The sequence below is a fragment of the Salvelinus sp. IW2-2015 genome, linkage group LG37 (assembly GCF_002910315.2).
Source record: "Salvelinus sp. IW2-2015 linkage group LG37, ASM291031v2, whole genome shotgun sequence".
In the NCBI taxonomy this organism is placed as follows: domain Eukaryota; kingdom Metazoa; phylum Chordata; class Actinopteri; order Salmoniformes; family Salmonidae; genus Salvelinus; species Salvelinus sp. IW2-2015.
The window spans coordinates 9004620-9029006 of NC_036876.1; the positions used below are offsets into that span (position 1 = coordinate 9004620).

General features: G+C 41.9%; 1 protein-coding gene across 1 annotated transcript in view; it reads right to left on the reverse strand.

Moving 5' to 3' along the window:
* Positions 1-16026, reverse strand: part of LOC111960400 (Kv channel-interacting protein 4) — a 303730-nt gene extending 287704 nt beyond the window's left edge. The window contains exon 1 of the mRNA XM_023982388.2: positions 15817-16026. Coding sequence (XP_023838156.1) covers positions 15817-15889 — 73 coding nt within the window. The 5' untranslated portion in view covers positions 15890-16026. The remainder of the gene's footprint in view (positions 1-15816) is intronic.
* Positions 16027-24387: the final 8361 nt, after the last annotated feature.

The following is a 24387-nucleotide window of genomic DNA, read 5'->3' on the forward strand; positions in this document are numbered from 1 at the left end:
CATCTATGGATCCGTTGGTGCGGTATGCAAATTGGAGTGGGACTAGGGTTTCTGGGATAATGGTGTTGATGTGAGCCATGACCAGCCTTTCAAAGAATTTCATGGCTGCAGACGTGAGTGCTACAGGTCAGTAGTCATTTAGGCAGGTTACCATAGTGTTCTTGGGCACTGTGACTATGGTGGTCTGCTTGAAACATGTTGGTATTACAAACTCAATCAGGGACAGGTTGAAAATGTCAGGGTAGACACTTGCCAGTTGGTCAGTGCATGCTTGGAGTACACGTYCTGGTAATCCGTCTGGCCCTGCGGCCTTGTGAATGTTGACCTGTTTAAAGGGCTTACTCCCAACGGCTGTGGAGAGTGTGATCACACAGTCGTCCGGAACAGCTGAAGCTCTCATGCATGCCTCAGTTTTGCTTGCCTCGAAGCGAGCATAGAAGTTATTTAGCTCATCTGGTAGGCTTGTGTCACTGGGCAGGTCACGGCTGTGCTTCCCTTTGTAGTCTAATAGTTTGCAAGCCCTGCTACATCCGACRAGTGTCGGAGCCGGTGTAGTACGATTCGATCTTAGTCCTGTATTGACACTTTGCCTGTTTGATGGTTCGTCGGAGGGCATAGTGGGATTTCTTATAAGCTTCCGGGTTAGAGTCCTGCTCCTTGAAAGCGGCAGATCKACCCTTTAGCTCAGTGCAAATGTTGCCTGTAATCTATGGCTTCTGGTTGGGGTATGTACGTACAGTCACTGTGAGGACGACGTCCTCGACTCACTTATTGATAAAGCCAGTGACTGATGTGGTGTACTCATCAATGCCATCGGAAGAATCCCGGAAAATGTTCCAGTCTGTGATAGCAAAACCTTCCAGTAGTTAACATCTGCATAATCTTACCACTTTTTTAAAGACTGAGTAACTGGTGCTTCCTGCTTAAATTTTTCTTGTAAGCGGGAATCAGGAGGATAGAATTATGGTTAGATTTGCCAAATGGAGGGCAAGGGAGAGCTTTGTATGCTTCTCTGTATATGGAGTAAAGGTGGTCTAGTTATTTTTTCCCCTCTGGTTGCACATTTAACATGCTTATAGAAATTAGGTTAACCTGATTTTAGTTTCCCTGCATTAAAGTCCCCGGCCACTAGGAGTGCCGCCTCTGGATGAGTGTTTCCCTGTTTGCTTATGGCCGTATACAGCTCATTGAGTGCGGTTTTAGTGCCAGCGTCGGTCTACGGTGGTATGTAGACCGCTATGAAAAATACAGATAAACTCTAGGTAGATAGAGTATYATGATAAGCTGTAGACCACACTACCTCAGGAGATCAAAACCTAGAGACTTSCTTAGATATCGTGCACCAGCTGTTTACRTATATGCATAGGCCCCCGCCCTGTCTTACCAGAGGCTGCCGTTCTAGCCTKCCGATAGTGTATAACCCACCAGCTCTATGATCTTAATGTCGTCGTTCAGCCATGACTCTGTGAAACATAAGATATTACAGTTAATGTCCCGCTGGTAGGATAGACGTTTTCAGTTTGTCCAATTTATTTTCCAGCGATTGAACTTTAGCTAGCAGGATGGAAGGCAAAGGCAGATTAGCCACTTGTCTCCTGATCCTCACAAGGCACCATGATCTTTTTCCACAAAATCWGTTTCCTTCTCCAGCCAATGAGGGGGATTTGGGCCTGGTCGGGTGTCTGTAGTATCTCCTTCATTGAATATAAACTCTGTCTAATCTGAGGTGAGTAATCGCAGGTCTGATGTTCAGAATCTCTTTTCGGTCATGAGATGTTAGCAGCAACATTATCTACAAAACAATTACGAACAACGCGAAAAAACAAATAGCATGGTTGGTTAACTTCTCTAGGGTAGGGGGCCATTCGGATTTGGATGAAACGATGCCAAATTAACTGCAGCTACTCATCCCAGAAGATAAGATATGCATATTATTAGTAGATTTGGATAGAAAACATGAAGTTTCAAAATTTTGAATCATGTCTGGTATAAAAATTATTTAGCAGGCGAAACCCGAGGCAAACCATTTAGAATTTTTTTTTTTAGGTCACTCTTTTCAATGGATTTTCATTGGGAATCCAGATTTCTAAGGACCTTCTTGCAGTTCCTACCGCTTCCACTGGATGTCAACAGTCTTAAGAATTGGTTAGGTTATTCCTTTGTGTAATGAACTACGGCCATCTTGACGAGGGTCACTCGAAGTGTCCTGTTTGTTAGAGGCGCGTGACCAGAAAGCATGCTACAGATTGTTTTAATCCTGTATTGAAACACAGATCATCCAGTCTTCAATTTTATCGATTATTTATGTAAAAAAATACCTAAAGTTGTATTACAAAAGTAGTTTGAAATGTTTTGGCAAAGTTACAGGTAACCTTTGAGATATTTTGTAGTCACGTGCCACAAGTTGGAACCGGTGTTTTTCTGGATCAAACGCACCAAATAAAATACATTTTGATATATATATCGACGGAATTAATCGAACAAAAAGGCCATTTGTGATGTTTATGGGACATATTGGAGTGCCAACAGAAGCTCGTCAAAGGGCATGAATTTATTTTTTATTCTGCGTTTGTGTCGCGCCTGCAGGGTTGAAATATGCTTCCCTCTGTTTACTATGGTGCTATCCTCAGATAATAGCATCGTTTGCTTCGCCGAAAAGCCTATTTGAATTCTGACATGTTGGCTGGATTAACAACCAGTGTAGCTTTTATTTGGTATCTTTCATGTGTGATTTAATGAAAGCTTGATTTTTATAGTATTTATTTGAATTTGGCGCTCTGCATTTTCTCGGCTTTTGGCCAAGTGAGACATGTAGTGTCCTGCATAAACTCAGATTTTTGGATATAAATATGAACTTTACCGAACAAAACATACATGTATTGTGTAACATGAAGTCCTATGAGTGTCATCTGATCAAAGGTTAGTGATAAATGTTCTCTATTTCTGCTTTTTGTTACTCCTCTCTTTGGCTGGAAAAATGGCTGTCTTTTTCTGTGACTTGGCTCTGACCTAACAATCGTTTGGTGTGCTTTCGTTGTAAAACCTTWCTGAAATCRGACASTRTGGCTGGATTTACAACAAGTGTATCTTTAAAATGGTGTAAAATACTTGTATGTTTTAGGAATTTAAATTATGGGATTTCTGTTGTTTTGAATTTGGCGCCCTGCAGTTTCACTGGCTGTGACGCTAGCGTCCCACATACCCTAGAGAAGTTAAGAGCCAATAAGACAGCAGCCATCCCCTCCGGCGCCATCTTCCGATTCCTATGCAAAACAATGCCTACTGTAACATATCATCCTACTTCAGGGGAAAGTAGTCTTCCAAAGATATCAAAGTGACTGGCCTATAGTATAGMGCAACAGAAAATGGAAGGCAAGAGTCACTTAAATTAAGTTGCTTGTKGCACAAACTTGTCAGCCTGGGTTCATGGTTCAACCGGCAATGTCAACATTACCAAATAAGCCTGATAGAAGAAAAGATGTTTGAGACATAACCCAGTATTCCCATTACATYGGATTTTACAGTGTATTATTCTTGAATGAGCAAGTTGAAAGACATTACTTACCATTGTGTTTGTGTCTGCCTATGCATACAAGTAAAACAGTCACTAGTCCGATGTAATACAAAATCTGACTGCAACTACAGACAGACAAGGAATGCCAACTGAGCAATATTGTGAGAATAGAACGATTAGAATGTTTTAGATTCCACTACATTCTAGTCCAAACTGAAAGAGCAACAATTTTAACACAGTTGGGTGTTAGAGAGGAAACACTGAGTACTATACACAGGTGATAAGAAAGGGTTTCTACTTTCCCCTTATKCCGATCGATGTGTCGCTTATTCTAATGAACTTGGAGAAATAAGACAAAGCTAGAGCTGCCAGACTGCTTTATTGGGGAGCTTTAATGGACTGTGGGTATAAATCAATGGACTTTATTTTCTGGCWGTATATCAAAAACGTCAAATCATTAACATGCCAAACCTTTGTCTGCTTCAACAGTGTGGCAAAATAGTTCAAATGCACTTCCATCTGCACTGCACCCAAAAACAATGACAACATTCATTGGTAAAATTAGTTATATCAAAGCACTTGATCACTACACGTGGCGACTGAGTCCATTTGTGCAAATCATTTAAACCTAAAAAGCAAGAGTTGAAACCGAAATAAATATTACAATTGTTATGTTCTGAACAGAATCATTGTTGTTTTCGTTCTGTTCCACYAATTAGTCCACAAAAATCAACGTTTTGAACATGTTCAAATCTCCAAAAAGTTAAGGTTGATCTCATTCCTTTCKGTTCAATTTTAAACCTTGGAAAACAAATATTATATTCAGCTCAACATTACATCACCAATGGATAGAGAAGCTTGCTATGGAGCGGGCAAGCTATGTACATGCACTGGACAGACAAGTGTAGCGTTGGCAGGATTTAACTGAAATTTCACAGGTGAGGAGGGTGCTGGGCATCTTGTTGTTATGACATGCATTATCTGTTAGGCCCACAGAATTCTACCTACGGGGGAGCGGCTTCTATGAACGAACTTTGAACTTCAGAGAGTTGGCTTAACTAGCGTTGGATCAGAGATAGCACCCTTGATCATGACTCTGTTKCACTACATTACACATAATGCCGCCTAGAGTTTGGGAGCTAGACCAGAGCTAGCTAGCTATGTAGCTAACAAGCTTGTGWGTGCAGAGCAGCACCCGAATGTAAATAAACATCTAACCTTTGTAGTTAATAAATCCAAAGTGAAACTTGATACTATAGTATCCTTAACCCTCAATGAAAAAGTTTATCCATTCATCTAATAAAAAAAAAATCTCCCCCTAATTACTGAATCATGCTTGTAATGTTAGTCGCTACGATAGACTATGCTTCAGAGGGTGGGGGAGGTAGCCTACACACAGGGAAAAATGTATAGCTGGCAGGCAGACACTGGAATAAGTTTGAGTGACAAAGTGAGGGCTTTGCATAGGCACTGTTGCGTTTGCAGGACTGGGAAAAAATGGCATGAACGTAAAATAACGTTATTAACGGTTCTGTTCCGGAACAGTATACGGTACCAGTCAAAAGTTGGCACRTACCTACTCATTCAAGGGTTTTTCTTTATTTTTAATATTTTCTACAATGTAGAATAGTGAAGACCTCAAAACTAWGAAATAACACGTGGAATCATGTAGTAACCAAAAAAAGGTGTTAAACAAATTAAAATAGATTCTTCAAAGTAGCCACCGTTTGCCTTGACAGCTTTGCACATTCTTGGCATTCTCTCAACCAGCTTCATGAGGTAGTCACCTGGAATGCATTGCAATTAACAGGTGTGCCTTGTTAAAAGTTAAATAGTGGAATTTCTTTCTTTCTTAATGCATTTGGGGCCAATCAGTTGTGTTGTGCCAAGGTAGGGGGGGGTATACAGAAGATAGCCCTATTTGGTAAAAGACAAGTCCATATTAGTGCAAGAACAGCTCAAATAACCAAAGAGAAATGAAAGTCCATCCTTACTTTAAGACATGAAGGTCAGTCAATGCAGAACATTAAGAACTTAGAAAGTTTCAAGTGCAGTCACAAAACCATCAAGCGCTATGATGAAACTGGCTCTCATGAGGACCGCCACAGGAAATGAAGACCCATAGTTCATTAGAGTCACCAGCCTCAGAAAATGCAGCCCAAACAAATGCTTCAGAGTTCAAGTAACAGACACATCTCAACATCAACTGTTCAGAGACTRCTTGAAATCAGGCCTTCACGGTCAAATTGCTGCAAAGAAACCACTATTAAAGGACATCAATAATAAKAAGAGACTTKCTTGGGCCAAGAAACACAAATAGTGGACATTAGACCGGTTGCAATCTGTCCTTTNGTATGATTAGTCAAAATTTGAGATTTTGGTTCCAACTGCAGTGTCTGATACGCAGAGTAGGTGAACGGATGATCTCTGCRTGTGTGGTTCCTACCGTGAAGCACGGAGGAGGAGGTGTGATGGTGGTTTGCTGGTGACACTGTCAGTGATTYATTTAGAACTATAGGCACACTAAACCACAGCATTCTGCAGCGATACACCATCCCATCTGGTTTGCACTTAGTGGGACTATCACAATGACCCAACAGACCTCCAGGCTGTGTAAGGGCCATTTGACTGAGAAGGAGAGTGATGGAGTGCTGCATCAGATGATCTGGCCGCCACAATCACCTGACCTCAACCCAATTGAGATGGTTTGGGATGAGTTGGACCGCAGAGTGAAGGAAAAGCAGCCAACAAGTGCTCAGCTTATGTGGGAACTCCTTCAAGACTGTTGGAAAAGCATTCCAGGTGAAGCTGGTTGAGAGAATGCCAAGAGTGTGCAAAGCTGTCATCAAGGCAAAGGGTGGCTACTTTGAAGAATCTCTAATAGAAAATATATTTTGATTTGTATAACACTTTCTTGGTTACTACATGATTCCATATGTGTTATTTCATAGTTTTGATGTCTTCACTATTCATATTGGTTACGGGCAGTAGGGGTGTGCCGACATGGCCATATTCCTAATCATATCCATAAATTGAAAGATGATAGTCGGATCGGATGATACTAGTGATCGGAAAAAACTAAAATGTTTTAATATGCCTAAGTAGATGTTGGCAAAATAGGTTACCAAACTCTCTTCACGTTTATAGACCAAACAAGCTGCAGATTAGGAGCCGGGAGGGAGGGGGTGTGTGTGTGTGAGACGTGTCTGTGTCCTCAACTTGCAGAGGACAGACAAGTTGACTATCAATCAGAATGTGCGTCGGCGTGTCATCTTTTTTCCCTACCCTCGCCCCGCTTTAGATATGATGCACAATGATAGATTGACAGCAAACATCCTTGCCATTTGACATAATAGCAGGCTAACGAGAGGCAGCAGCAGTCTGAATGATCAGACTTAAAACAGAAGAGAAAATGGGGTGAAATTATGAAGTGAGTGGACAGAGAAATACAACGTTACTCTATCCAAACAGAGCAGCAGGATCAATGTACAGCCCACCCTTCTCTTKAAACAGGCAAACWAGCCYGTTGAGTTATGTAGACCACATAGCACCTCACTTAACTGACATGAGAAAAAATGCGTGCTGGCACCCGGAAATTACACCCCCCCCCCCCATCACAGATAATTACATAAAAATACTCGGATCATCCAGAAAATTTCCCATTTCGGYTACGATACCAGTTTTGTCCGACTACTCCGCTCACCTCTACTGGGCAGTATGAGATTTGCTTTTCTCTTATTGAATGAGATTGTGAACGTAACAATTTTATCATATGTTCCAAATGGCAATAAGGTTCCAAAAAACAAGAACTCTCCTATAAAATCAATACATAGAACTGTATATGACGTCGTCAGAGGATGACAATAGAGTACCACAGTAGGAGTCATAATACCCATAAAACCTAGCAGTCAAACAAGGAAAATAGTTCCTATCGTTTTTCCACCATAGGGGATTTTAGAAACACTTACATTAAGGTCTGTTTTGTGTAGACTTACCCTGGTGTGACTTAATAACCGTGTAAATCTCTCTAGGACACTATTTTACCACCCAAAAATTAAATGTTAATTAGCTGCTAATGTGACTATCATAAAGAACTACAAATGTCATGATCTGGACGAGACTGMCGAATCAAGGCAAAGGTAAGAATCTCTGGATGAACTATGAATACATTTAAACATTTATTTAAAATTGACAATTCTGTTCAAGTTTTAAATTGACAATACTTATTTCGCAAAGCTGTCAACCAAAGATGATGTGCAGGCGCATGCAGCGATTTGTAGTCTTGCATGATGTTTACTTTGATGCTAATTAGCATGTTCGAATCAGAGTAAATAGAGACGAATACATTAATAAAAGTCACCTTGACCGAGAGAGATTTACATGTTTATCAAAACGTCACGCCAGGGTAAGCCTCCACAAAACACAGCCCTTATTTTAAGTGTTTCTAAAATTCCCTATGGTGGAATGACTATTGGAMCCATCTGTTTGACCGCTAGGTTTTATGGGTATTATGACTGTGGTACTCTATAATGTGTGGATCTGGGATCTCAGCCAGCAAGACTCATGGGCTGAATGGTTTTCAAACCGAGCWCCTTTGCTCAACATCAGATTTATTTTCCACAATCCAATTCGCACCATTTCCAATACTGTTAGATAAAAAGAAAGAGATGGGTATTATGACAACTCTGCAGGGCTCCATTAGCCTATTATCATCTTTATCCATCAACCTCTACATCTGTCCAATCAAAGCACTCAGAACGTAAAGCCAATTGGACAGGCCATTCCATTGTACATGTGATGATKTCACTTAATTGCATGTTATGCTCTTACATCATATATATGAAACATTAACCATGACCTCTATCCCACACCAATTAACATATGGATAGGCAGTTGGGAATATTATCATTTTATGAAATGTCCTTCTTTCAAATCTTTCAGACAGGACATAAATGAAGAGCGCGGGGGACGATGAGCATGAAACAGAACATTTATCATTGACATGGGGGACTGATGGATGTAGATGTAGCGTTCCAGATCAGTACTTCAGGATATGGGCAGGCAGCATGAACTTTCAGATGACCTCTATGACAATWGTGCAACTCTGTACATTATAAGGCTTGACTACATTCTCTGAAACGTTACCCTAGTTCAAACACCGCTCAAAAAAACWAAAAACATCTCACTCTTTGGAAGAGCGGGAATAGAGTGCTGTCTGAAACATTGTAGTACGCCTCCTCGGACTTGACTTTTGATGATAGGGGCAAAGGCTGCCGAACTCTTCCGGCACGGAGCGGGTGAATCACGGCTCCGTTTCATGCAGCGCGCCAGAGCAGTTCTTCCACTGTCGGGAGAAATGGTMATCCACATTAATTGCGTCGCTACCATACCCACAACGGAAGCACAATCACGGCCTCGGATTTGCAGGTGGTCATACGAACAGACCCAGGGTCTGTTTGTGGTGGCAGAAACACTATGGCTCATGGTTAGTGTAGTTTTGGTGCCCTTGGAAAGCAGGAAATAACAGTAAAACATGATTTTCCAACAGGAGCACTACATCAACGTACAAATTGTTTTGCAATCTGAGGAGAAAATRTGTCTACATTGCACAGTAGGCTTAATATTGCTAACAGATCTCATGGTATATGTCTTATGGATGAGACTTTGTGATTCCTTAGTAAAAAGGGAGTTATGGAATCTGAAGACCTGTTCCATTAACCGAGACAAATTATACCAATCACATGAATTGTTTAAAAACATTAAATTCCGCAATGCACAGGTGTGTGAATCGTGAAAACCAATGAGCAAGTCTGGAGTGTTGAGAGGTTGTATGAAACCAAGCAAAGCGCTCAACCATGCCAGCCCGCTTAGAATTTCTATTCAGTTAGACTCGCTTATGGCGTCTGAACTGCACTTAAGTAGCATACAGCACACTACAGTGAGGGAGCTGACTGGCACTCACTCRGTGGCACAACCTGTTTGGTATACCCAACCAAGGAAGTCAAAYGGAGTAGAATGTGTGGCATAAACAAGCCTAGGGGTTGACTATCTAAACAGTCCAGTCTCCTTTTGGCCTCCAGCAATMAYAAACACCTTCTGTTCCCTCTTCCCTGCGCTGTTTATTTCTGCCACCACCGCACACCGACTCCACCACTTCCACTCCCCATCTGCCTCGATCCATCTCTCCCTCCCTCTGCTTCTCTCGCACTCTGGCCCGAGTCTGATGGCCATCCTAGCAGATGCTTCCCACCCCGGCACCCCTATGGAAAAAAATAAAAGCTGGCTCCAAAGCAAACAGAACCTGGTGGAGAGCGCCAGAGAGACAAACGGGGAAGTTCTCCTCCGCAATTAATCCTCCTTTTCAGAGGGATGCTTTTTTTAGGTGAAATCAACTTGGTAACTAGCTAGTCTTACTAAGTAAGACGGCTGGCATGGTYTCACCTTTCAAAACACTTTCAGGGACCAATTTGTTTATAATGCATCCTTCCTTCCTACCKCAGTTCTCTATTGGTTTGAAAGTCAATGGGTGAATTTGAAAGCCATGGGGTGGAACCAAGCCTTCACTTTCCCAATTCAATACAGAACAGTGGTCTGCTCTTTCTCCAATTCATATAATAGTCAGCATTACTGATTAAAACACTGTAGACACACCGACAGATCACTCAGCAAGCCGTAAACCAGTGTGCCAATTCTGGAATGGCTTTCCGCTTTTTCAGAGTCCTGCATTCTGATGATCAAGTAATCTGAGAGAAATATTTTAAAAAGGCACATTGTCATCGTTTTAAAGACACAGCCCCCTACTGTGWCTTTATAATATGTGCTAGTGTTTGACATTACTTTGTACATAGAACACACACATCCTTCGCAGTCTGTAGTCACCAGAAACATCTGATCATTGATCYGGTGTTAAGAAACAATGTCCTCTGAAACACAAAGATGTACTTCTCTATTTTCGGAGATTGAGGGCAGCCTGTTCAATCAGTCGAAACTCTGCTGTGAGCTCGGGAATGTTGGCTGACAAACACAGATGTTTCAAAGATGGCCGTATACGCTCTCACGTGGTCAGCTCTCCTCAATCTAGYTGAACTCAATGCTCCCATCTACTAGGAGATGATTAAAGCCAATAGCAGGAATGAAGAGAAGGAACACTGCGACTCCTTGTTATTAGACTAGGTTTAATAGCCGAGTGCTAAAAAACTAAGTTGCATGGTTCTCACAATAAAAGGTCCCACAACCCTATTACAGAGGCTGAGTCACTGGCTTACTGGTGCTCCTCCATGCCGTCCCTAGGAGGGGTGCGTCACTTGAGTGGGTTGAGTCACTGACGTGATCTTCCTGTACGTTTTGGCACCCCTCTACAACCACTGTGATTATTAGTGTCTGACCCTGCTGGTCATCTATGAACGTTTGAAAATCTGTTCTGTTATAATCTCCACCCGGCACAGCCAGAAGAGGACTGGCCACCCCTCATAGCCTGGTTCCTCTCTAGGTTTCTTCCTAGGTTTTGGCCTTTCTATGGAGTTTTTCCTAGCCACCGTGCTTCTACACCTGCATTGCTTGCTGTTTGGGGTTTTAGGCTGGGTTTCTGTACAGCACTTTGTGACATCAGCTGATGTAAGGGCACATTACAATAGAGGCCTTACACATAAGTTAGGTCCAAATGTCAGAGGAAACAAATGGAAGCTATAGAATGTTATCATAGAGATAAAATAATTAACTATAATTTAGTCATGTTTTAGTCATGTTATTATGTTTTGTCAAATCAAAATAAGATCTGGGGGAAATATTGCATGGTGAGGTCAGGTGCAGGCTGCATACAAAGAGTTAGAGTTCCATACAAATCTATTTACAGTAGTAGTAAAGAAGGTAAATTGAGTGTTACAGGCTGGTTCAAGAGAGGAAAAAGCATATAACTTAGTGGGAAAAGKAAAGGAAAGGGGGATACCTAGTCAAGTTGTACAACTGAATGCATTCCAACTGAAACTTCCGCATCTAACCCAACCCCTCTGAATCAGAGAGGTGCGGGGGGTTGCCAAATGGCTAAATTAGCAAAAACCCAGCCGGYGTGAATCTGAATAATACCAATGCACCTATATCTAATTATTGATTAATGCAGAAGTGTTTATTTTATTTATATACCATCTACCTGCAGTGAAACCGCTCAACATTTACAAGAGTGTTTATCTTAAAGCCAATTTGTAAAGTGATGCATATGTATATTTGTTCTGAGACAAACCAAATAAAGGTGATTTTTTTTTTTTTTTTTTACTGCTAGCAGAGAGAATGTGCTATTATGTAGAGAATGCACCYGACTCCAAAAGCAAAACTATAAAATGTTTGCACTTGGACAATGTCAACGCAAACCAGGGCCCAGCTAAGTTCATTGTTAGAACYTTYGTASGAGCATTGTTAAATCTCTGAGCAGTTTCCCAAAACAATCGTTATTATCGTTCGTAATCGAAYGCCTGCCTCAGACTACTAGTAGAAAAGCTTAGTGTGTCATTAGATGTTTTGCCCTCCCGCATCACTTTATACACAGAAGATCTCAGCTAAACATAGAATCACATGGTTTATCGGTCTCTGTGACCTCCGCAGATAACTTCAGAACAAAGTTGACTACAAATAAAGTTTCCAATGTCTTTGCAATTGATACAAACAAGCGACATAAAAAAAAATTGCTTCAAATGAAAACCAAAATGACTGCATAAAAATATAGATATACATTAGGCCTATTCCAATCATATTGAAATACATTTCATGTTCAATAAATTTAGTTCAATGTTGATACGGTCTAATTTGTTTCAATATATTTAATGTGTAGCCCAACAAACATGTGGCCATTTTTATTTGGGTAGGCATTAGAATAAGCCACCTGCTGTAGCCGTARGTGGTTMTCTCTAGGAGCTGATCCGTCAGTATGCTGAAATAATTCACGTTAAGCTAAGATTTGAATTGCGAAAACTGATCCAAGAGCTACACTGCCTTTCTGACCTATCAGYAGCGACATGCTCCAACGACGCATTCAGCTAACTTTCTGCGTGGTGTTTTAGGAAACGCATTTTAAATCTTCAGCTGTTGTAGAAAAACACTCCTAAGCCTAAGGTCGATCGCTATCGGGAAACCGGGCCCAGGTCCCGTTAGTGCATACTGGTGCCAGCCAAGGTGCTGAAATGGATTGCTGCGTTAAAAAAAACACTACTACATATCTGATAAACCAGACCAAAAGATCCCATTTCCTTCTGCCTATTGTGACTAGGCATGTGACTTGTCATCTGACAGATGGTTGAGGAAAACCCTACCGTGGTTTGTTGTATTAATATGGCTGCCAAATTACAGAATCGCAAGAGAAAACAATAGGGAGAAATAGCAGCCGATCCTACAGAATGCATCTTCCTCCACTGTAAACGCTCAGTGGTATTCTACTAGGAGGATGAATGAGGCAGTGATGCCAGTCATCATTGCCCCCACAGTACCCCAAACTGGGTGGCTGGTTTTTCACAAGGGACAATTCCATTCCAAGAAAAGTTAAGGGGGGGGGGGGGGGGGGGATTAGTATCAAGTCCTGGTAGACTCAACCATTATGCGCTGCCACTTGAGTGACATGAAAAGCTTGATTTGCGGTTGCCAACGCTGATCAACAACTGAAAGGGTGACTGGCCACTCATCAGTTTGTTGATGCAATGTAGTGAAATAGCCAAGCCTAGGCAGATATATACACACACAATAACATGCAGAGTACCCCTGCCTATTTACACAGCACACRGATTGGAGGCAGGATCCTTACATTGCATCATGGGTGGCCAAGTCACCTAGAGAGCTACCGGGCTGTTGTCTTTTGTTCCAGCCCTGCTCAAACCACCTAAATCAGCTCATCAATGTCCTGGTAAATAGCAGGTTAGAGCAGGGCTGGAGCAAAGGCCTGAATGTACCGAGTAGCACCACAGGAGGAGATTTGGCCACCCCTGTATTACAGAATATGTTTCTAACAGTTAGGGTTGATTCACTGTCTTTCTATAAGAGACAGTGCAAAACGGTAGTATGTACAAACACTGCACAGTGTCACTTGTCATTGTACAACATATTTAGCCAACATGTTTAAATTAGGCAACCACTTAGATTATACAGCTACGGAATCTAAAACTGACCACCCATGGCCCGAATGTAAAGAGAAGACAATCTGAGCATATATATATATATATATATATATATATATATATATATATATATATTAAGCACCATGCAAGGTTAAAAAAAAAGGTAATAGAAATTACAAAGCAGCTAAATGCATTGAATATGCAAATTAAAGCAATTAAACTAATCTTGCCAGAGTCTGAGAGCATTTCTTGCAATACCACAAGAACATCAAATGATTGCATGGTTAATCTGCCTTGTCAGTAGAGTTGGTTTAAGGAGGTACAGAATTACCCAGTCAGAATAAATCAGTTTCATATCTCACATCTGAGAACACATTGGGAAAATGTGAAAAGCACTTAAATTACATACACTTTCTACCTCTGCAGAGGTCAGCATACTTCCATCTACTCAGCTGGGATTCCTTGAAATCCTTTGATTCAAACTCCTATGCAGGCATAACAAGGACCCAATCAAGGATACAAACAGCCAAAAAAACATTGACCTGTGTGAGGGATAATTATCTGTTAACTGCTGTTCAACTGCTTTGTGAGAAGCGATGAGCTGCCTGCGGGAAACCCATCAACTATAACAGAGTGATAATCTGTCTGGAAGGCAGCCAAATTCTCTGATTAGAGAAGCAGCCAGGATTAGAATGCAGGTGTTCTGCAACCTGTGGTCAGTTCTACTGTAGAACAAACTGGATTGTCCATGACCTCGAATGATCGAGCTCCCTTGTCAAAACGGACAAATTATGTAGTTGCATGGACTGAGGATCTAAAAGTGCATTTTTGTTTTTAAGAGCGCTTGGTACTACAGAGGAAAAATGTACTTACGACAGTCAACTGTGTAACATTGTATTAAATGATTTGCTTTCAAGTTGCATTGAAATTAAGTTGAGCAGATAAGAGCAACAATGTTCATGGAGAGAATGTCAGTTATATGGTTTACGTTTTTACATTACACAAATGGTGATTAAGACATTAGCTAGGCCTAGTAAAACAGTCTACACAGTTTGGTCCTGACTGCATTAATGCAAATCATGGGTATTTATTAGCCATTATAACATGGGTTGGTAATCAGTTTACAATAGTAGTAAGGCACCTGAGAGGTTTGTGACACTGTATATGGCCAATAAAACACGGCTAAGGGCTGTGTCCAGGCACTCTGCTTCACATCATCTACGAAAGCGTCATTGCATTTTGGTACACCAGAATTACATTCATTCCAAATGAAACGCTGCGTTTGCCTTGCAGTATTGCGTTGCGGAGGAACCACGTTCTTTGTGGTGCATACGTTGGATTTATCGAACGTATGCGTCAAACTGTATGCGTGGAGGGCTTGACAGAAATGGTAGCAGAATGTTAATGTTGAACTTTTGTTGCATACATATCAAGATGATGCATACCATTTTGCACAAATACGCTGTTCGAAGCATTAGCCTTGGTCACACCGATGGTGTTTTTGCGCAAAATAGTATGCAGCTTCATCTGGATGTGTGTGCAACAAAAGTTCAACATTCACCTTCTGCTACCATTTCTGTCAAGCCATGTACGTATAGTTTGACACATACGTTCGATAAATCCAACGTATGCATCACACAGAACGTACCCCAACTGCAAAGCTGCACAGGAAACGCAGCATTCCATTGAAAATAAATGTACTTCTGGTGTACCAAAACGCAATGACACTGTGATCGAGGCGTTATCCGTGGTATATTGGCCGTGGTATATTGGCCGTATAGCACACCACCTCGGACAATATTGCTTTATTATATTGGTGTCAGCTACATATGTACTTAATAATCTGACAAACGTGTTGTCCAAGATCCCTACACAAATGCTGGGACAGTAATGCTAAACAATTGTGGTACAATACAAAACTATGCGACGCAAAGGACGCTGCCTCATTCAGGTGTTGTTAATCAAAAACAGCTGTTCAAATTGACGAGAGAGTGTGCCAAGTAGTTATATAATGTAGACCAAATAAGGTAGGGATGAATTTCATTCCTATAATATCGGAGAAGTACAAACATGACTCCTTAAAAGTAGCATTTAGCAAAAGTCTCCATGCAAACACTTCGAGGAAAAAATAACATGCTTGTTGCTCCAACTGCACCCGAAATTTTGATACATAGCAAATCATTTGCAAACATGCAAATACTGTCCTACCAGTTGAAGACCCAGCAGCATCCACTCGGGCAGAAATGCTTTCCACTCTATTCGTCTTTGAATCCATGGTCATATAAGTTGCCGTTAAGTTTGAGTTCCGACGGTGAGTGTTTGGAGCGCTGGATAGTTTGTTGTATTTATGCTCACTTGCAACTTGTGCCGGAGTTATTGCAGAAATCTCGCGCGCATGACATTCTCCATGGGCGCGCACAAACAACGTGGTATAATTGCAGACCGCAATTCGGGGCGTTTCGCCCATCAATATCTGCCTTTGGGCGGATCTGATTATGCTGAATCGCGGGGCACCAAAAGCGTTGAGGTCATGTTGACGCTGCTTGGTCRTGTTGTCAACAAGGCAGCATGGTGCATCGTCCAGAAACATGCATCTTTTTCCCATAAAATATTATGTTTTAATTTTCAAACAAATTTTCATTGGGAAGGCAGATTTAAAAAAAAAAAAAAAAAAAAAACGCTTTATGAAAATCAATCACTTTTGCATGTGAAAACAGAATCTTACTCATTACTCCTCGTGCTTAATTATGTCACTTTTCTTTTGCGCCAACTTCGCCCAGGGCTTTGAACGAGCATCTGGCTCATGCCTGTGAGGCAACTAGGTTCCAAAATGAATGCAATCAACTTTCACCCTGTGTAAAACACTCCTACCAGGCACCTGGGCCAAATTAAACGAATCCCCTTATTGGTTCGTTCTGGTGTTATGAGACTGATGGTTTCTTGACAGATGATTTGTTTACATAGCAGGTTACCTAATGTAGCAGGTTAGGTGAATTAGTGTGGCAGGTTAGGAGACTGAGGTTAAGGTTAGGAAAATAGTTAGGGTTAGCTACAAAGCTACAGTTGTCCCCAACTGCCACAGACCAGAAACTGTCACAGACCAATGGCGAACATCAATGGGTGTAACTTGATATCAAGAAAGGCCTAAATCAGAAAACACCGCTAATTCGGTCAGCAATTACACCCTTTTTATTCCAAAATGTGAATAAAATCAGGTAAATGTCTCACTGTGCACCCATTTAAATTCTAGTCTGCACCATATAGGGATGTGAAAAGGTCACTCAAGGACATATACAAGTTCTTCCTATTGACACAATATATTGACTATATATAATTCTGAAGTCATGCAGGAGTATGGTACTGTGGGTAGCTAATATTCCAGCTGTGCATGCACGTGCGCACATGAACATGCACACACACACTTGTCGTCTTGGTTTTACCAAACAGACTCTAATGCTTTCAATTCTGAGATCAAAAGACCACCCAGATTCATCCGGATTGCATGTCAGCAAATGTAGACAACAAAATCTGACGTTTCACAGAAAATGGTTCCTTTCTGCTTTTTACAAACTGCATCAAGTGCCTGTCAGTGTCAAATCAAAGGAGTTTGCAAATGAGTGTAAAAAGTTATACTCGGCACCAATGGGAATAGACATTTTCTCTCTATTTTGGACACTGTCAGTTACCTAAAGCACGACGGACAGCTTTGGGGTAATCATTGGTGTGAAACAGGAGGCAATTTACTCAGTTGATTGCAGAATTTGCTGACAATATGTAGAAGGGATGCACTCCATTATAGTCCTTGTTAAATTAATAACTATGCTGTGAATKATGTATTAAACCACACATTCACATCAAAGATGCAGTTGTCCTGCTGAGCTGTGCTGCAGGACAGGAAGGAAACTGATTAGGGATGTCACTATGAGGTCATTGGTGATTTTAAAACTACAGAGCAATGGCTGTGATGGGAGAAAAATTAGGATGGATCAACATTGTGACTCCACAATAATCACCTAAATGGCTAAAAATATATATTTTTTAAAATACAAGTATTCCAAAACATGCATATGTTAGGAACAATAACAAAAAAGCCAACGCTAAGGAATACACTTAAATGCAAAGCCTTATGTTGGGGCAAATCCAATAACACATCGCTGAGTAACTGCTTCATTGGTACGGCAAAGACTGGGGAGTTTATCAGGATGAAAAGAAACGGGATAGAGCTAAGCACAGGCAAAATCCTAGTGGGAAAACCTGTTTCAGTCTGCTTTACACCAGACACTGGGAGAGGAATTCACCTTTCAGCAGGACAATAACCTACAACATAACCAAATCTAAACTGGAGTTGCTTACCAAGAAGACAGTAAAAGTCCTTGAGTGGCCAAGTTACAGTTTTGACTTAAATCTGCTTGAAAATCTATAGCAAGACTCGAAAATTGCCATACAGCAATGATCCCCAACACCTGGATAAAGCTTGACGAATTTTGAAAATAATAAATGGGCAAATATTATACAATACAGGTAGTCTCACAGCTGTAATCGCTCGTGTTTCTAACATATATTGACTCAGAGGGGTGAATACGTATCTAAATCAAGGTATATWAACTCAGCAAAATAAGAAACGCCACTTTTTCAGGACCCTGTCTTTCAAAGATAATTCGTAAAAATACAAATAACTTCACAAAATCTTTATTGTAAAGGGTTTAAACAAGGTTTCCCATGCTTGTTCAATGAACCATAAACAATTAATGAACATGCACATGTGGAACGGTTGTTAAGACACTAACAGCTTACAGACGGTAAGCAATTAAGGTCACAGTTATGAAAACTTAGCACACTAGAGGCCTTTCTACTGCTCTGAAAAACACCAAAAGAAAGATGCCCAGGGTCCCTGCTAATCTGTGTGAACGTGCATTAGGCATGCTGCAAGGAGGCATGAGGACTGCAGATGAGGACTGCAGATGTGGCCAGGGCAACTTATTGTAATGTCTGTACTGTGAGACACCTAAGACAGCGTTACAGGGAGACAGGATGGACAGCTGATCATCCTCGCAGTGGCAGACAACGTGTAACAACACCTGCACAGGATCGGTACATCCGAACATCACACCTGCGGGACAGGTACAGGATGGCAACAACTGCCCGAGGTAGACCAGGAACACACAATCCCTCCATCAGTGCTCAGACAGCGAGCCTGTACTGAGGGCTTGTAGGCCTGTTGTAAGCCAGGTCCTCACCAGACATCACCGGCAACAACATCGCCTATGGGCACAAACCCACCGTCGCTGGACCAGACAAGACTGGCAAAAAGTGCTCTTCACTGACGAGTCGCGGTTTTGTGTCACCAAGGGTGATGGTCGGATTCGCATTTATGGTCGAAGGAATGGGCGTTACACAGAGGCCTGTATTCTGGAGCGGGATCGATTTGGAGGTGGAGGGTCCGTCATGGTCAGGGGCGGTGTGTCACAGCATCATCGGACTGAGCTTGTTGTCATTGCAGGCAATCTCAACGCTGTGCATTACAGGGAAGACATCCTCCTCCCTCAGGTGGTACCCTTTCTGCAGGCTCATCCTGACATGACCCTCCAGCATGACAATGCCACCAGCCATACTGCTCGTTCTGTGCGTGTATTTCCTGCAAGACAGGAATGTCAGTGTTCTGCCATGGCCAGCGAAGAGCCCGGATCTCAATCCCATTGAGCACGCCTGGGATCTGTTGGATCGGAGGGTGAGGGCTAGGGCCATTCCCCCAGAAATGTCTGGGAACTTGCAGGTGCCTTGGTGGAAGAGTGGGGTAACATCTCACAGCAAGAAATGGCAAATCTGGTGCAGTCCATGAGGAGGAGATGCACTGCATGCTTAATGCAGCTGGTGGCCACACCAGATACTGACTGTTACTTTTGACCCCCCCCCCTTTTGTTCAGGGACACATTATTCCATTTCTGTTAGTCACATGTCTGTGGAACTTGTTCAGTTTATGTCTCAGTTGTTGAATCTATGTTCATACAAATATTTACACATGTTAAGTTTCTGAAAATAAACGCATTTGACAGAGGACGTTTCTTTTTTGCTGAGTTTATATATACAGTGAGGGAAAAAAGTATTCGATCCCTGCTGATTTTGTACGTTTGCCCACTGACAAAGAAATGATCAGGTATAATTTTAATGGTAGGTTTATTTGAACAGTGAGAGACAGAACAACAACAAAAAAATCCAGAAAAACGCATGTAAAAAATGTTATGAATTGATTTGCATTTTAAATGAGAGGATAAAGTATTTGACCCCCTCTCAATCAGAAAGATTTCTGGCTCCCAGGTGTCTTTTATACAGGTAACGAGCTGAGATTAGGAGCACACTCTTAAAGGGAGTGCTCCTAATCTCAGTTTGTTACCTGTATAAAGGACACCTGTCCACAGAAGCAATCAATCAATCAGATTCCAAACTCTCCACCATGGCCAAGACAAAGAGCTCTCCAAGGATGTCGGGGACAATGATTAGACCTACACAAGCTGGAATGGGCTACAAGACCATCGCCAAGCAGCTTGGTAGAAAGGTGACAAACAGTTGGGTGCGATTATTCGCAAATGGAAGAAACAAAAGAACTGTCAATCTCCCTCGCCTGGGGCTCCATGCAGATCTCACCTTGTGGAGTTGCAATGAGCATGAGAACGGTGAGGAATCAAGCCCAGAACTACACGGGAGGATCTTGTCAATGATCTCAAGGCAGCTGGGACCATAGTCACCAAGAAAACATTGTTTAACACACTACGCCGTGAAGGACTGAAATCCTGCAGCGCCCGCAAGGTCCCCCTGCTCAAGGAAACACATAGTGGGGCAAAAAAGTATTTAGTCAGCCACCAATTGTGCAAGTTCTCCCACTTAAAAAGATGAGGCCTGTAATTTTCATCATAGGTACACTTCAACTATGACAGACAAACGAGGGAAAAAATCCAGAAAATCACATTGTAGATTTTTTATGAATTATTTGCAAATTATGGTGGAAAATAAGTATTTGGTCACCTACAAACAAGCAAGATTTCTGGCTCTCACAGACCTGTAACTTCTTCTTTAAGAGGCTCCTCTGTCCTCCACTCGTTACCTGTATTAATGAGCACCTGTTTAACTTGTTATCAGTATAAAAGACACCTGTCCACAACCTCAAACAGTCACACTCCAAACTCCACTATGGCCAAGACCAAAGAGCTGTCAAAGGACACCAGAAACAAAATTGTAGACCTGCACCAGGCTGGGAAGACTGAATTGCAATAGGTAAGCAGCGTGTTTGAAGAAATCAACTGTGGGAGCAATTATTAGGAAATGGAAGACATACAAGACCACTGATAATCTCCTCCGATCTGGGCTCCACGCAAGATCTCACCCGTGGGTCAAATGATCACAAGAACGTGAGCAAAAATCCCAGAACCACACCCCCCTACTAGTGAATGACCTGCAGAGAGCTGGGACCAAAGTAACAAAGCTACCATCAGTAACAACAACGCCGCCAGGGACTCAAATCCTGCAGTGACAGACGTGTCCCTGCTTAGCCAGTACATGTCCACCGTCTGAAGTTTGCTAGAGAGCATTTGGATGATCCAGAGAAGATTTGAGAATGTCATATGTCAGATGAAACCAAAATATAACTTTTTGGTAAAAACTCAATCGTCGTGTTTGGAGGACAAAGAACGCTGAGTTGCACCAAGAAACACCATACCTACTGTGAAGCTTGGGGTGATTTTCTGCAAAGGGACCAGACGACTGATCCGTGTAAGGGAAGAATGAATGGCCATGTATCGTGAGACTTTGAGTGAAAACCTTCCATCAGCAAGGCATTGAAGAATGAAACGTGGCTGGGTCTTTCAGCATGACAAGATCCCAAACACACCGCCGGGCAACGAAGAGTGGCTTCGTAAGAAGCATTTTCAAGTCCTGGAGTGGCCTAGCCAGTCTCCAGATCTCAACCCATAGAAAATCTTTGGAGGGAGTTGAAAGTCCGTTTGCCAGCAACAGCCCCAAAACATCACTGCTCTAGAGGAGATCTGCATGGAGGAATGGCCAAAATACCAGCAACAGTGTGTGAAAACCTTGTGAAGACTTACAGAAACGTTTGACCTCTGTCATTGCCAACAAAGGATTATAACAAAGTATTGACATATAACTTTTGTTATTGACCAAATATTTATTTTCCAACATAATTTGCAACATAAATTCATTAAAAATCCTACAATGTGATTTCTGGATTTTTTTCTCTCATTTTGTCTGTCATAGTTGAAGTGTACCTATATGAAAATTACAGGCCTCTCTCGTCTTTTAAGTGGGAGAACTTGCACAAATTGGTGGCTGACTAAATACTTTTTTGCCCACTGTATACATGCCCGTCTGAAGTTTGCCAATGAACATCTGAATGATTCAGAGGACAACTGGGTGAAAGTTGTAGTCAGATGAGACCAAAATGGAGCTCTTTGGCATTAACTCAACTCGCCGTGTTTGGAGGAGGAGGAGCTGCCTATGACCCAAGAACACCACCCCACCATCAAACATGGAGGTGGAAACATGCATTGGGATGTTTATCTGCTAAGGGACAGGGCAACTTCACCGCATCAAAGGGACAATGACGGGGCCATGTACCGTCAAATCTTGGGTGAGACCTCCTCCCTCAGCCAGGGCATTGAAAATGGGTATTCCAGCATGACAATGACCCACAAACATGGCCAGGCAACAAAGGAGTGGCTCAAGAAGAAGCACATTAAGGTCCTGGAGTGGCCTAGCCAGTCTCCAGACCTTAATCCCATAGAAAATCTGTGGAGGGAGCTGAAGGTTCGAGTTGCCAAACGTCAACCTCGAAATCTTAATGACTTGGAGAAGATCTGCAAAGAGGAGCGGGACAAAATCCCTCCTGAGATGTTGCAAACCTGGTGGCCAACTACAAGAAAAGTCTGACCTCTGTGATTGCCAACAAGGGTTTTGCCACCAAGTACTATGTCATGTTTTGCAGAGGGGTCAAATACTTATTTCCTCATTAAAATGCAATCAATTTATAACATTTTTGACGTGTTTTTCTGGATTTTTTTGTTGTTATTCTGTCTCTCACTGTTCAAATAAACCTACCATTAAATATTATCACTGATCATTTCTTAGTCAGTGGGCAAACGTACAAAATCAGCAGGGGATCAAATACTTTTTCCCCTCACTGTATATTTTTTAAAAAACATCTTTAAACAATGATAGAATGTTTCTTCCACTTTGACAGAGTATTGTATAGTGTAGATCCCTGACAAAAAGTGACAATTAGAAACTCCGAGTGGCGCAGTGGTCTAAGGCACAGCATCGAGTGCTAGCTCTAGCTGCCACTAGAGATTCTGGGTTCGAGTCCAGGCTCTCTTTTTCACAATTCCTGACATTTAATCCTAGTAAACATTCCGTCTTAGGTCAGTTAGGATCACCACTTTATTTTAAGAATGTGAAATGTCAGAATAATGGGAGAGAGAATGATTTATTTCAGCTTTTATTTAATTCATCACATTCCCAGTGGGTCAGAAGTTTACATACACTCAATTAGTATTTGGTAGCATTGCCTTTAAATGGTTTAACTAGGGTCAAACGTTTCAGGTAGCCTTCCACAAGCTTCCCACAATAAGTTGGGTGAATTCTGGCCCATTCCTCCTGACAGAGCTGGTGTAACTGAGTCAGGTTTGTAGGCTTCCTTGCTTGCACACGCTTTTTCAGTTCTGCCCACACATTTTCTATGGGATTGAGGTCAGGGCTTTGTGATGTCCACTCCAATACCTTGACATTGTTGTCCTTAAGCCATTCTGCCACAACTCTGGAAGTATGCTTGGGGTCGTTGTCCATTTGGAAGACCCATTTGCGACCAAGCTTTAACTTCCTGACTGATGTCTTGAGATGTTGCTTCAATATTTCCACATCATTTTCCTCCCTCATGAAGCCATCTATTTTGTGAAGTGAACCAGTCCCTCCTGCAGCAAAGCACCCCCACAACATGATTCTGCCACCCCGTGCTTCACGGTTGGGATGGTATTCTTCGGCTTGCAAGAATCCCCCTTTTTCCTCCAAACATAACGATGGTCATTATGGCCAAACAGTTCTATTTTGTTTCATCAGACCAGAGGACATTTCTCCAAAAAGTACAACCTTTGTCCCCATGTGCAGTTTGAAACCGTAGTCTGGCTTTTTTATGGCGGTTTTGGAGCAGTGGCTTCTTCCTTGCTGAGCGGCCTTTCAGGATATGTCGATATCGGAATCATTTTACTGTGGATATAGATACTTTTGTACCTGTTTCCTCCAGAATCCTCACAAGGTCCTTTGCTGTTGTTCTGAGATTGATTGGCACTTTTTGCACAAAAGTACACTCATCTCTAGGAGACAAAACGTGTCTCCTTCCTGAGCGGTATGATGGCTGTGGTGGTCCAATGGTGTTTATACTTGAGTACTATTGTTTGTACAGATGAACGTGGTACTTTCAGGCATTTGGAATTTGCTACCAAGGATGAACCAGACTTGTGGAAGTCTACAATTTGTTTTCTGAGGTCTTGGCTGATTTCTTTTGATTTTCCCATGATGTCAAGCAATGGGGCACGGAGGTTGAAGGTAGGCCTTGAAATATATTGACATGTACACCTCCAATTGACTCAAATTATGTCAATTAGCCCATCAGAATCTTCTAAAGCCATGACATCATTTTCTGGAATTCCCCAAGCTGTTTAAAGGCACAGTCAACTTAGTGTATGCAAACTTCTGATCCACTGCAATTGTGATACGGTG